The 15,344-nt window shown below is 37.4% G+C and overlaps 1 protein-coding gene across 2 annotated transcripts in view; it reads right to left on the bottom strand.

Annotated features, from left to right (window-relative positions):
• Nucleotides 1–11,994, bottom strand: part of slc6a8 (solute carrier family 6 member 8) — a 48,185-nt gene extending 36,191 nt beyond the window's left edge. Inside the window, exons 1-2 of one of the 2 annotated variants that reach the window (XM_053625653.1) lie at nt 11,669–11,992; nt 10,839–11,185 (exon numbers count right to left, since the gene is read on the bottom strand). In XM_053625653.1, coding sequence (XP_053481628.1) covers nt 10,839–11,121 — 283 coding nt within the window. In that variant the 5' untranslated portion in view covers nt 11,122–11,185; nt 11,669–11,992. Of the gene's footprint in view, nt 1–10,838 lie in introns of both variants that reach the window. The other variant, XM_053625654.1, reaches the window with a different exon arrangement.
• Between the last annotated feature and the right edge of the window lie 3,350 nt (nt 11,995–15,344).

Genomic DNA, 15,344 nt, shown 5'->3' with positions numbered 1-15,344 from the left:
GGTTTTGAAACGTGCCTAATTTTGTTTTCAAGGTCTCATGCAAAAGGTTTACATGCATCAGAGGTCAAAAAACACTTTAATGTGCTCATAATTTAAATTGAAGCACTACCTTTTTTCCCCCCAATGTCACAAACGACTCGTTAAATGATTCGTTCTAAAGGATTCATTCTAAACGCCTCCTTTCAGAGAGCATACTCTGCTCTGATTGGTCAGATGTCCCAGTCTGTTGTGATTGGTCTACTTCTGTCAGCGTGTGTCGAAAAGGAAACGCCCACTACCGTAACGAGTTTCAGCTCCGTCTGTCAGCAAGCAGCCGATGAAGACCAGAGGCGGGGCTTTTTGTTACAAACCTACGTAGGTTAGTACAGGAAGTAAGTGGAATCACCAACGACTCGTTTCATCTGTTCAGAATCGGTTCCTTCTTTTGGGAGTCGATACCTCGGTTTGTCGTGCACTTTGATTTTTGAAACTTTGCAGACTTTTCACATTCACAAACAGCTCTATATATAACACACTGCATGAAAGGTAATATTTGAAAAACCATAATAGGTGCACTTTAAGTTGTTAAAGCTTGTTAAGGCACATAAAACGGAAAATTCTGGAATAAAACTACAATTTAATATGGTATTTGCCGTGGTATGTAGTATTCTGTTGCACGGGACTGTCTCGCTTACTGTCCACAAATGAGCAGAATTCATGATTTTATATCGTTTCCTACAATGCCCAGAATGCAGTACGATAATACGTCATTCAAGCATAGGGAATCCCTCCTGTGATCGAGTAATCAGGAATTTGACGTCTCTCTGTGACGCGCCATTCCAGGAAGAAAAACGACGCAGTCTGTTGTAAGCATCAAGCAGCTTTCATTCATTTCTCTCTAGTATAAACGCTAGCTTTCAGCAACAACTAGTCAGATCATTGCAGGCTAGACCGCCTTAGCATCGTTTAGCCACTGACAGGATGCCAAGCCATAAGAATCTTCTACAGTCACACCATTTGGAAGTGTTAGTACAGCTGAATAGCATTTCCTGTTTTTTAGTGCTAGTCCATGATAACAAGTGGATAACATTTTAGAAAGCTCGCTGCTTAAGTTGTTGTTAACTTTATATCTTTGGCTCGGTGCCACTTGCTCTCTGTTTACCTCCTGTTGTTCTTGTTGCTGGTTCAGTTCTTTTGCATATTGTGGCTTGAACACGATTGGTTGGATGTCACTATCTGTGTAACACTATCTCAAACAAAAATCCTCCTCCATTGAATCATTTCTGTCATTTGAGTAATCCATTCACTCCACTGCAATAATTTAATTCCAAAGCAAAGTGACTGCTTATTATCAGTATCCGGCGAGCTATCGGCATCCCTGAACATACCATTTGCTAGTGAGCACCGCTCCCCATTTCCCTTTTCCACACATTCCCCTCCCACCAAAATATCCACCATAACCGTAGCTTTTCAAAGTTTGTGTATATCATCAGGAGGGGTTTCCCCAGTATTTAAACCAGGAAGTCTCACTGCAGAGCCTGCTGTGTCTTCACTGCAAGACATGTGTAGGCATGTTTACAACCACTGTATCAATGGTTAAAGTTTACATTTTGTATGAGGTGTCCCTTTGAGCCAAACGATATCAGATACGTATTGTGAAATTATTTTAAACATAAACCATAATACAAAATTGTTATGATGTATTACAGTTAGCCTTTTATTCAGTAACAGCTATGAATTATTCAGTAACTACAGTGATACTAATAGAATAGGGATTTCTATTATCAATGAGGAGTTAAGTCTGGACCCACTGATGAGTCGTGGAAGTTTTCAAGGTTTAACTGGACCTACGTGCTAAAAATTTTAACGTTTTTTTTTTAAAGGTTGGAGAGTGTAGTACACGGAGAAATGGTTCCATAAATCGAGTCTATAAGTTCAGTTCTTCCCTTCCTGATCCCTAAATCATCCTGAGTCAAGCGCTGGTCAAAAAAGGGATTAAAAGATTAACAGATGCTATTCTAAATGATGGCATTTGGAGCAAAGTGCCAGAGTTAACCTCACTGTGGTTCACAGTGTCCGGTAGCTAGGCTATATCACAGGACACAGCAATGTTTTCTCTAAAAATAATCTCTGTGTTGTAACTACTGTACGTTAACTTGCACAATGCATTACTAACAGTTCATATTTTGGATTTTTTTGGAAACCCATATTTGTTTTAGCAAACATAACTCATTACATTTACAGCATTTGGTAGACAGCCTTATCCGAAGTGACTTCCATTTGTCTCAGTTACACAGCTGAGTGATTGAGGGTTAAGGGCCTTGCTCAAGGGCCCACCAGCACCAGTTTGGTGCTGCTGGGATGTGAACTCATGAGCTTCCGATAAATCAGTCAGTATTTAATATGTCTAAAATAGTTTCCATTTGTACCAAAGAAAGCAACTAAACTTTCAAGCAGAACTGAGATATATTATTAATAGCTACATATAACCTCGTACTGTAAATCATTTATTTATTAACTCTCTTTTGACCATGTTAATAGGTGACTCAAGTGTTTGTAAAGGTGGCACGCCCTTACAAAAGGATTTCAATTGAAAATGGATTAATTCGAGTGCCAGGTAGAATTAGGTCTACCAAAAACATAAGAATTTAAAACAGGATAACTCATAAGTCACCAGTTACATGAAATAAAAAAAAAGTAAAGTCATGGAATTCATTCACAAAAAAACATCTCTATATTGTTCTTTTAACAAAAAAAACCAAACAAATTGTTTGCGATCTCTAAACTTGACGGGAGTAGATTTTTCCCCAAAGAACGTGTCACTTCATATCTTTTCACTGATGACGAGGGAAAAAATAGCAGTATCTACAAAGCTATCGCAAATAAGTAGTGTTACATAAGAGGTTTTTTTTTTGTCTGCAAATGACAAATCATGATAAAGTTTACCTGTTGATTTAATGGCTATTACGGATCATTAGAGATAAACTGTTTATGTTAATATCACACAGAATGATATTGGCCATTACATAAGTAAGGAATCAAATAGTAACAAAATAAAACAATAATAAAATACCTTCCTGTTGTTACTTCAATTAAATTATAGCAGCTATAAAACATTGTTTCCTCGCTATTCCCTTGAAGTTATTGAGACAGCAATAATGCGGCTGGTTATCGAGAAAGCATAAAGAAATCAGAAATGCCTCCATTGTTAACAGAAAACGTAAACTTACATCTGTACTTCTGACTGTTACGAAGCGCTGACACTGGAGACTCCTTCCAAAAATGCTATATAAACATCTCCTCACAGGAAAATTCACATCAACTATACAGTATATTTCCTAATAACACGTTTTGAATCTGCTTATCGTTTTCAAGTTCCTGTGAATGAGTTGTTACTATAGCAACAGCAACGTACCGGAACGATTCATATTATCCGTTATCATGTTTGCGGTACAGAAATCGGCAAAAACGGATCAGTGTTCTAAACAAGCTACGAGCTGCCTGGAGTTAGCGTGTCATGGACTTCAGGCTGCGGATATCCGAAAACTCAGCCCTGTATGTGTGTATTGTACAAAATGCGGCTAATCTAAGGACAGTCGGATGGTTTCCTCTGCAGAGACTGTAAATTTACTGATGCGCAGGATGAAGAGCGAGCAGTCTTCCTCCAGGCTAAAGGGTAGAGAGACGGTGGCTGCATTTCACAGCTGACCTCGCGGCTAGATGGAACTTTCGACAGTGGGTCGGTGAGATTTATGAGTTTGTTATATAAGCGCAGAACGGGGACAGGTTGATGTGTAATGACTAAAGCATCTCAAAGCGTAATGGTAAGGATGCTGTCTGGACAAGGCACTCTAATGTCTTTGTGGTGACGAAGGCAGCTTTTACAGCTATTTCTCTTGACCCTAATGTACTTCTTATTAATTAGATTTCAGATTATAAGGAAGAGTAACATCACTTACAGTACAGTATGTGGCCTAACATCCACCTGAGGCCGCGTGATTTCCTACAGAGGGCAGGAAACTGTGCTGACCCCACAGGGTGTATAAGGGTACAAACATACTTGCTAAATAGAAGATTATGGTCAGGTAATGTAATTGATTTTAATGTTTTAAAGCAACAGTTGTATCTCGCTATATCCATGTGTCAATCCATCCACCCATCTATTTTCTGTACAGTTTATTTCACACAGGGTCGTGTAGATAAAATAAAAATAAACAGCTTAAACAGCATTAAAACATGTCTGAAAAATGACCAAAGATATAAAAGCCCTTTCTTCTGTTCCTTATAGTGGCAAAGCAGCCTGGCGGTCTTGGACAGAGAACTGTCAATCAAGTGTGCTCATTAGAATATTAGGCCACACCTACATGGATCTCAGAACAGTTTGATCAGTGTTTTAGCTTATTTCTACCTTGCTTTGTTTGCCTTGATACACTCTTTAAAAAGGTTCCTCAGGGGCTCTCTTTAGAGGTTTTATTTGGTACTTTTTTGTGAAAGGGAAACCATCGGTTTTAGGGTTCTACATTGAAGCTGTGAGGGATGTAGTACTAAAATCAACCCAAGGACCCAAAATCGCCCTAAGTTGAACCCCTTTCTTTTGCTGATCCCTACAGGGGACCTACATAGAACCCTGTCTATTTTGTTGTAGTATTCAGAGAATCTTTAACAGTTCATGCAGAGGTACAAACGGAATTAAAATCTTTTAGGGTCCTAGATTGAACCCCTTTTGAGGATGGCTTCCTAAACTGTTCAATTGGGTACGCTTTTCTGATAGGGAAGCACTCTATCAGAAAAGTAGGGTTCTATAGGGTTCTATATTTTCTTAGACGGACAACCAAATGTATTAAAGACTTAAACCTTTTCAAGAGTGTACTTTACCCAGGTCAAACATTTTATATATTTAACAAAAATAAAGTATGTAAATAAATATGTCATGGAAACATATCTTCTCATTTGATCTTTTAATATTGGACAAAGTGTAAGCCATCTGTATGCATTCTTGAAACACACAGAGGGATCGATTTGCAAATCAACTCTGCCAACAGGCCATAGCCACAAGAACTACACATGAACATGAACACGGACTCTGACACGGAACCATAACGAGGTCCATGGAAACACATTCTGACCGTGAAGTGTCATGAAACAGACACGACTATTGAAAGCAGGCTTTTATATCCCACAGGTTTACATTAGAACGGATCACTAAGATGAATGAGCTGTTATTAAACCCTTTAATGTCCCCAGTTAGTACAGTTTACTGTACTAAAGGTCTACAGAGAACTGCTAATGGCTATAGGTGGCAACGGAGCATCTCTGAGGAGCAAAAGAATTCAATTAAACCCAGAGACACATGAGGACACAGAAATGAGCAACAGTATGACTGGAAAACTGATTTGTCCCGGGAGAACAATACCTGTAAATATTATTCTGTAGACTGCCGTTCTATCTAAAATTGAATATTTATCATGCTCCTGAAAACACAATGGGTGCCCAAGTGATAATGTCCAAACGATGCAGCCTTGATTTGTTTATCGTCCTTAATGCACTTTGAAGGTTATAGGAATGAGGGATTAGGGCACCATTTCCAATGAATAGTCATCATGCAGTTAATGATTATGTTAGTTTTCTAGCTCGAACTCATCCATTAATTAAGACTGGAATCGAATCAGTGATAGAAACTGCTTGTATACATTAACAGCAACACTTTTTAACCAACAAATTAATTAAACCTATTGCGTGAGAATTGGCCATTTGGTGTATGAAAAACAAACCAGTTGGCAAATACAGTACACTCAATGTAAACTCTACAAGTTTCATCAGGCCAAATGTGAGGAGTGTGTGAGAGCTGTCCTATTTAAACAAGGAGGCTACCTGGGAGACTTCATTTGCGATGGTAGGATGTTTTGAAAAGCCTGTCAGGATTGTACATGTCCTGAAAAACAGCTGCACCAAATTTGGCAAACTGAATAAGGACAAACACACAGCGGTAACCTTAGCACTCCTCGTTGGGGGTAAAGCAAGTATTTGTGGAGAGACATTTCAGCCGATCGGACAATTCACAGTGCACGTTATCAAGCATCTCTCTTTTCTCTATCTGGCAGGTCCCTGTTGAATCACTTATTGTTTTGGGAGAATTGATGCTCTCCTTGCTATTTTCCCACCAGCTTGCTCTCTGTGCCCTTTGTGCCCACTGTAGGGGGCAAACCAAGCCAGATCACTTCCCAACTATCCAAAGTGCCATGAGGCAACGAAAGCAAATCATCCCATTCCATGCTAAAAGGAATGGAAACCTGAGTAATAGGACAACATTTGGTGCCTTGACCTTTCAGTCTCTGCAGGATAACACCAAAGGACCATACAGAGGTCTAGTAAGTAGGCCGGCACAGGATCCTGTGACATTTGGTATAAAAATGTCCATGGGGTCAAGATATCATTGTTCAGTTTTGTCTATGTAAAGAAGCATAATCAAATCAGAGAGCAAAACCATGAGCAATTAGACTAAATGTTACAAATGAAATACAGGAAAACAATATTTTGTCTCCTGTCAGTCATGTCACTGGAGCTGAGATTTTAGTATTGGACATCGAACTCCATTCACTCAGATTTGATTTGGTAGTCAAAAAAACATGTGAGTAGGATATGTGGTGTAGGAAAATCAGCCAATGCCCACCGCATTTTCATCATCTTCTAGTTCCCAATCCTGGTTGACTGTAGTGTATATTTTCATATTTTCCTTGTTTACACGCCTGATTTAACTTATCAGCTAATTAACAAGCATTTCCTAAGGTTAGAATGTGTGTGTATGAGGAGAGAAAATAAATGAGAATGATTAGAAATGTTTCATGTAGACTATTTTCCACTGAACTTGAAATGATCACTAAAGCCATGCCACACATTAATATGCTCATTTGAACCTTTGTTACCTTTAAAGTAAGGTAAAGGAAGCAGCAGTGACAATGACTCAGTGATACAGAGTGTTGTGTTTCCCTTTCAGATGCACCAAATTCCCTATTCTAACACACCAATTAGATTAAACAAAATTAAATCAAATGAAACTGTTGAATTTTGTAATGCTATAGCCATCCAGGACTGGAATATAATCGAATACCATGGAAAGGGGAAAAAAACTAAAAGCTAATCGCACTACGGTACTAAACTGTAAACATGTCTGATTTTTGTTTAAGTGTAAAACACATTGCCTAACGTAGAGTCCCCTCTTAAAGTATTGGAACAGCTAGGCCAATTCTATTGATTTCGCTGTACACTGAAGACACGGGTTTGCGATCAGAAAATGAATACGAGACAATAGATTCGAATTTCAGCTTTCAAAACAAACAACAGCTGAAAGAAGCTGTGGTACAAGCCCTGGAAAAGCATCACAAAAGAAGAATGCAACAGTTTGGTGAAGTCAGTGATTCACCAGCTCGATGCAGTTATTGCATGCAAGGGATATACAACCGAATATTAAGTGTTATTTACTTTCATTTACTCTACGACTGTTCCTATACTTTTGCTCACCTAAAAAATTGTGTGGTCTTCCACCAAAGGTGCCATGTTTAACACCTCTAGATGTAATATCAGGAAATAAAAGCTGAAATTCTGACCTACTGGCTCATATTCATCTTTTTTTTTATCTCAAACCCAAATGTCTTCAGTGTATAGCAAAAACAAGAGAACAGGTTGTAGAACAGACTGTATACCAGATGCTATTGTTAGAATATATTTCATGAATGACTTTTTAGATCAAGTAAACATTGTCACTAAAGACCATTTTCATCCTTTCTAGCACTGAACAAATCACTGCTAACAAATCACTATTGTCATTTTAGGACTAACAATTTCACATTCGCAGTGCACTATACACCTCATATAAACATATAAACTGACATCCTTTTAGCGCAACGCTAACTTTATTGTCTTATTATCTCATATATAGATGCACTGGGTTATATAAATTCATTTGGTTAGGGAGCTTTGGCATCATTCCAAGTAACACATTCCATGTAACATCAGTAATTTCTAACGGAGGTGTGTGACAGAATGTTTGTCGAAAAACTTTTCATGCAGCCATATCGTGACAATGATTCATAAATAACAGGTCACTGAGTCAATGAGGAGAATGCTTTAACGATAATCTGACACTACAAGACAATAGGCTCCAGATAAAGAAAACACCAAAATGTAGGTGGAGAAGGAATAAAACCTGACAGGGCATGCTGTTAAAGGAAATATATCCATGACGGGTGTGTGATATGGTTGCACAAAATGTAGATTCATTGTTATAAAACCTAATGTTTACATTTACACCATTTGGCAGATGCCCTAATCTAGAGCGACTTACAATTATTTCATTTATCTCAAGGCCCTTAACATAACTGAGTTAAGAGCCTTGCTCAAGTGCCTATATATATATATATATATATATATATATATATATATATATATATATATATATATATATATATATGGTATGTACATGATAATTACATAATTCAAACTTTACACAATGTCCTTTTCTTTCAGGAAAAAAAAATCTCTCAAAAACAGAATGCGCCTGCACTAATTTTCCGTTTTCATGGTGCACATGTATTACGCCATGTCCTTTACATGAAAGAATTAAATAAAAATAAAAATCTTGTGAACCTGTGCCAAAAAAACATACGTACTAAAAAAATGTTTGTCAGAACAGAAAATTATCTTGTGCGCATGCAATAGTATTCTGTTTTGACATTTTTTTTTTAGTATAAATGTTTTTTTGTTTTTTGATTTGCTTTGTTTTGCAAATGTCCCTTCACACTCTGTATTTGAGCATACATATTCAGTAACAGCAGCTTGTCCTGGACTGAACTGGTGGAACCTGAATCACTTTCGTAATTTTACTTTGCCTTTTGAAAGAAAATCTGATATTCAATTTTGCAACACTATGTTTTTGATTTGTTTAGACAATTCACAGGTACTGTACTATTTGTACTAAATTCTATACTGTACTAAATTCCAAATTCCAGCAAATGTCAGGGGTTAAAATATCATAGGTTTTATATATATATATATATATATATATATATATATATTATATTGTGTGTATGTGTATATATATATTATATTTTATATATTATATTATATTGTATGTATGTGTATATATATATATATATATATATATATATATATATATATATATATATTTTTTTTTTTTTTTTGAGAGAGAGATTTTTTTTTTCCTGAAAGAAAAGGACATTGTGTAAAGTATATATACACATACGTACATACAAACAAAGGTGAGTCAACATCAGATGTCAGCAAATGTCATAGATTATATAAATGTCATAGGTTTTATATATATATATATATATATATATATATATATATATATATATATATATATATATATATATGTATATGATTCTATCAGATAAACATTTGATACGTTTGAAACTTTATATATTGAGTCTGTTATTCAGGTTCAGGTTTATAGATGTGTCTAAAACAGTAAATTATTTTTTAGATGTGCTTTTAAAAACCCTGCTCTGTGTGAAAAATGTCCATACAAATCCTTTGGTTTCTATTACGTCCTTTACTGTAACCCCTAACAGGCCAATGTTTATACTACTTATCTAGCTATGAAGTAACACACTTACATGAATAACAGGATTAGAACTGTTGATTCCCTGTTGATGTCCTTTTTATAACATTTCACACATAATGTGAAGCCATGATGGCATTATTGATTAGTCATTAACACCTTAAACACACCAGCAGCCTTGATGTAATAACTGATTGGCCATTTTGATGTAATTACTGATTAGCCATTAACGCCTTAAACTCATCAGCGGGCCCTGACTCACGTTCCTCACTCTAGTAATTATTTCTATGACGACGTTTGACTTTTTTAGTGAAACGTGACAAGGAATGGTACATTTTAGGTATCAGTACCTTTTCTTCTGGAAGTGTAAAGGGTTTGACTGTCTCTACCCTGGTCCCTGGACCAAATGCAACTACGTAGCTAATTAACATTACATTACAGCGTTTGGCAGACGCCCCTATCTAGAGTGACTTACAACAATCTCATTTTTGGGTTGGATCAAGTGTGTTAGAGAACGGGAACCGTGAATCAAGCACAGTATGTAGTCCAGGACCAGGGTTGGGAACACATGCCTTACACAATACTTCTTGTTAATCCAAACAAAATTACTCTTGAAGACACACTGAATTACTCCTAAAGAGTAAACTGAAAGGCTTTCTCATAACATCTTTGAATGTGTCATGTTTCTAGATTTTGTGAAACGAATGCACTCTGTCTTGTCTTGTCTTGCCATGTCTTGTCAATGGGGTGATGTGCTATGCGTCCTTTACCTACAAAATTATGTAAATGTAGGTATACATTTTGGTATGCATCCCTTTTACCTAGAACTTTTTGAGTGTGTGGTTTAAGTCAACTCACACACACACACACACACACACAAGTGAATGCTTGTACTACAACACCAGCATCTTAATCATGGACAACTGTTTGCTTTACACCTGTTTTCCACAGCGGATTATGTGACAGCTGGAAACTGATGTGGAAGTAAAAGGGGGGCAGCTGGAGAATGAGATCGGCCTGCTCTAACACACCTGACTCAAGTCATCAGGACTTCCTGACGTTAAAACTGGAAATGCACTGAAGGACTGAAGAACTGAGGAGACACCACATGGCCTAAAGTGTCTTCAGGCATAAATGAACCTCAAGTAAGAGGATTCCCCTGACTGTATGTGACGTAGGCTGGGATCACTGGGATATTACTCTTCAGTGAAATGCACTGATTATAGGCTATATATGTATGTTCTTTGTTTGTTTGTTTGTTTGTTTGGTTTAAACTTACCTCCACCATTTTTGTAGCAGAGGTAAGGGAAGCGCCACACGTTCCCCAGACCGACCGCGAAGCCCACGCAGGACATGATGAAGTCCATCTGCCGGCTCCATGTCTCTCTCGCCGGCTGCACGCGCATGTTCTCGCCGATCAGAGCGCCGTTCACGGCCTGGTGGTTCCCGTTGGGAATGAGGTGGCCTTTCTTCTCCTCCGCCATCACCACCCCGCAGCATTCTGTCCCCATATCCTCCACGCAACAGTCCGCTCCGAGTGCGGTCTTCTCGCTCTTCTCCATCCTAAACACACGTGTATATGCACACACACTCACACACACACACACTCAAAGAGCCCTAACAAGACTGGGACAAAATAAAAAAGAGAGGGAAAATCCAAAAAAAAAAAAAAAATCAAATCAAATAAATAACCCAGTCAATGCCCCTGGGATTGGAAATAATCCCAAATCTCTTTGTTCCTTTTTAATTTCTATGACTCGAGTCAGTTTCCTTTATTGACACCCAAATGTCTTTCTGTTCTTCTTCTCTCTGCTTAAACCTGTTAAAGGGCCAACAGGATCTGGTCCTCTGTCCTTTCTTTCTTTTGTTTTTATTTAAGGCTTTTTTTTTCTCTCAATATAAAGAAATTATTTAGTTATTTCAAAAATAGCCTCAATTCTTTTTTTTTTTTGTTTGTTTGTTTTTGTTTTTTTTTTTGCCTCAGGGGAGGTGTTTGTCCAAAAAAAAAAATAATTTATATTTCGTCCGCAGAAATAACCGTAAATATGATGTGGAAGAGGGTCGCGCGAAAAACGAAAGAAAAAAATTATCACCGAATTGAAAGGGCACCTTCAAAAACAATCCACGAAACACTTGAAGGTGAGTCTGAAGAATCGCATCGGCACGTATCTCTCGAAGAGGAGGCGGCTGTCGGGACGGTAAAACCGGGCGCCGCTCGCGCGCTCACCAACCGGCCAGTGTAAAGGAATTACTATGACCAGTTGACGCGGACAAAACAAAAAAAAATCTGCCTTCGTCTACACCAGTCCAATCTACGTTCCTCTCCGACTGCAGAAATAACAGGTGTAACGGTGCTGTGTGTATCTATGGGCGGTGCTGAAGCTCCTCGCTGCGTCTCTCTTGCCGTCTCTAGTCCGTTGTCCGCAGGCGCTCGCGGCTTTAAGTGGGATTGTTGTCGTAGGACGCGTCATGGTGACGTCATAGTGATGTCACGTGCTCATGCGGGTAGGAAAGGGAGGGGACCTTTCCTACCAGCATGAGGACGCACACATCACTATGGAAGGCCAAATGGACCAGAAACGCGGTGAGATTTGTAGCATTGATGCCATTTCATAACACGCTGGAAAGCGTTTTACAATCAGTGCGTTTACATGGACAAGAATAATCCGATATTTACACAATTAAGACAATACTCATGTAAACAGTGATTATTGATGACCTTAATGCGACTCGAGTGATACTTGAAGTAAACACAAATCGAATTAGGACATGTGGAGTATTTCCTATTTTAGTCGCGTTACAGACATGTAAACACCTTAATCCCACTGTTAACATCGCGTGAGAGTTTTCACCGCATTTTGCAACAGGACACGTACCCACACGGCAGCGCTTGACCGTTTGACGGCAAACAAGAGAGCACGGCTGCGTCCGAAACCGCGTACTTACCTGCTATATAGAAGGTAGCACGTGTCACTATATCGTACTATATAGTAGGTAAGTACGCGGTTTGGGATGCAGCCCACGGCTTCAAGCGGTCGTCTATTTGCATATATAGCATGACGGATAACTAAGTGCACTTGAAGCTTTCGTAAAATTAAAAATGAAACACCTAAAACTGTATACGGTCCCATAACGAAGACGAACTGTATGTCGATACGTGAAATTCTGTTTCGACCCCACACTCTTCATAGTGCATTTTACTCCTTAGGCAGCTAATAACAGGAGAAAAAAATTGAAGACATGTTCACGTTTCACAATAGACTGTGTGTCACTAACTGTCTGTTTCGCTAAATATTTTCCCAGCAATCATTACTTACTTTATTTGAAGAATTCTATTTGAGGAATGTTCCTATAATCGATTCAGAATATGTGCATATGTCACTTAAAATACTGAAGCGTTATAGATACTGATTCAACACATGATTATTAAGTGCCAGTGAGTGCCAAAGCATGGTTAACTCTTTATTGCTCATAGCAGATCCTCTTTAGGAGAAATGTCCCACCCCACAGCTGATCTGGAAGTTTTGATTGGTTTTTCAACCGAGTCAGACCATTGCCTGAAGTGCTGGGTCACCGGCCCAGTAGTTTGAAAAGTGCCGGGTCAAATGCCAGCTTGGCCGTGTTGCTCTGGAGGCCCTGCATGTGATCGTTTTCCGTTTTCGAGAGATTTTTTTTCTTACAGAAAACGAGATAGTAAGTGGTATGTACATGATAATTACATAATTCAAACTTTACACAATGTCATTTTCTTTCAGGAAAAAAAAAATCTCTCAAAAACAGAATGCGCCTGCACTAATTTTCCGTTTTCATGGTGCACATGTATTACACCATGTCCTTTACATGAAAGAATTAAATAAAAATAAAAATCTTGTGAACCTGTGCCAAAAAAACATACGTACTAAAAAAATGTTTGTCAGAACAGAAAATTATCTTGTGCGCATGCAATAGTATTCTGTTTTGACATTTTTTTTAGTATAAATGTTTTTTTGTTTTTTGATTTGCTTTGTTTTGCAAATGTCCCTTCACACTCTGTATTTGAGCATACATATTCAGTAACAGCAGCTTGTCCTGGACCGAACTGGTGGAACCTGAATCACTTTCGTAATTTTACTTTGCCTTTTGAAAAATCTTTTGAATATTCAATTTTGCAACACTATGTTTTTGATTTGTTTAGACAATTCACAGGTACTGTACTATTTGACTGTACTATTTGAACTGCACATCAGCCACAAATTCCAAATTCCAGCAAATGTCATAGGTTTTATATTAAAAAATATAATATATTTTATATATTATATTATATTGTGTATTATATATATATATATATATATATATATGTATGTATGTATATATACACACACACACACAAACAAAGGTGAGACAAAATTGCGTACCAGTACCACTGTCATTCAAATCACAGGTTTGTATTAATGTGCTCATTTGTTTCTATAGCAACAGCCCATTCACAGGGAACTGTATGCCGGATGAGCTACATAATCTAAGGCTAATAATAAACAGATTTTAAAAAATATATTATGCATCAAAGAAAAACACTTAATCATTGATATGATATGATATGATATTTGACATATATGGAAGGAATATCAGGTTTGTAACAATAAGGTTTCAGACAAAGGACAGTCTTCAGGACGGAGGACTTTGTGCTTTGCGGTTTCCCAGTAACATGACAAACTGCATTATTAACTTTTATTATTAATAAAAAATACTATTATTAACAAGAGAGAGAAAAAAAGAGATGCTGGTGAGGGAATAACTTTTTATAGCTGCTATGACATAAGTGATAACAGGAACTAACGTATCTCACAGATGTTCCACAATACTAAATGTAACTATAAATGGATAAAAAAAAGTATAACCTTATTCATTAATAAAATAAAAATGGTATTTATTGGGAAATTGTTCTGGTATATAAAGAATAAAACACTATTCCTATAACAGCATGCTATGAAATGTTTTATTCCTTAAAGAGTTCATCATACAGCTAGCTAATCACATGTTTTTCAGATAGTGTATGACTATACAATATGATTACCAACATATCTAACTGATTCAACACAGTATTATTAGTTTGCCAGTGAAGCAAAGTACATTTCACAGATTTTTTTCACTGGTTCTATAGTCTTTCATTCCAATCTTCAGGCTATTCATTTAGACATTGAAAAGTAAATATATTTTGCACTTGAAATACCTGACCAGTGCCCTTGATTTTCAAAATGTTCCCTAAGGCAGAGACGTATGCGACAGAATCTGTGCTAAACTGCAAATTATATGGCTTTATGCATATCCTGGACACAGCGTCATAAGGGTAGTTAATCATAAGCTAATGCACTGCTTTTTCCAGTACCATGACACAATGGTCTATGGACAAAACTTGGGAGTTCCTTGTGGAAAACAGTCAAGTACAATCATTTGAGGACTAGACGTAGTGTCTGTCACTATGCCAAGTATACAAAAAACAACTATTGTTAATAATATACACTCCCATCCAAAAGTATTGGAACAGCAAGGCCAATTCTTTCTGGGTTTGAGACTAAAAGATGAATATGAAACGATAGATCCGAGATTCAGCTTTCATTTTCTGATATTTACACCTAGATGTGTTTTCTAAGAACATTAGAAAATGTGACCTTTTGTTTGAGCCCACCCATTTTTCAAATGATCAAAAATATTGGAACACGTGACTGATGGGTGTTTCTTGTTGCCCAGGTGTGCCCTGTTAGCCTGATTATTTAAACAATTAATAGCTCTGAATGTTTACTCTTGG

The sequence above is a fragment of the Ictalurus furcatus genome, chromosome 5 (assembly GCF_023375685.1).
Source record: "Ictalurus furcatus strain D&B chromosome 5, Billie_1.0, whole genome shotgun sequence".
NCBI lineage: Eukaryota > Metazoa > Chordata > Actinopteri > Siluriformes > Ictaluridae > Ictalurus > Ictalurus furcatus.
The sequence above is the reverse complement of the archived record's forward strand: the minus strand, read 5'-3'. Positions and strand labels throughout refer to the sequence as shown.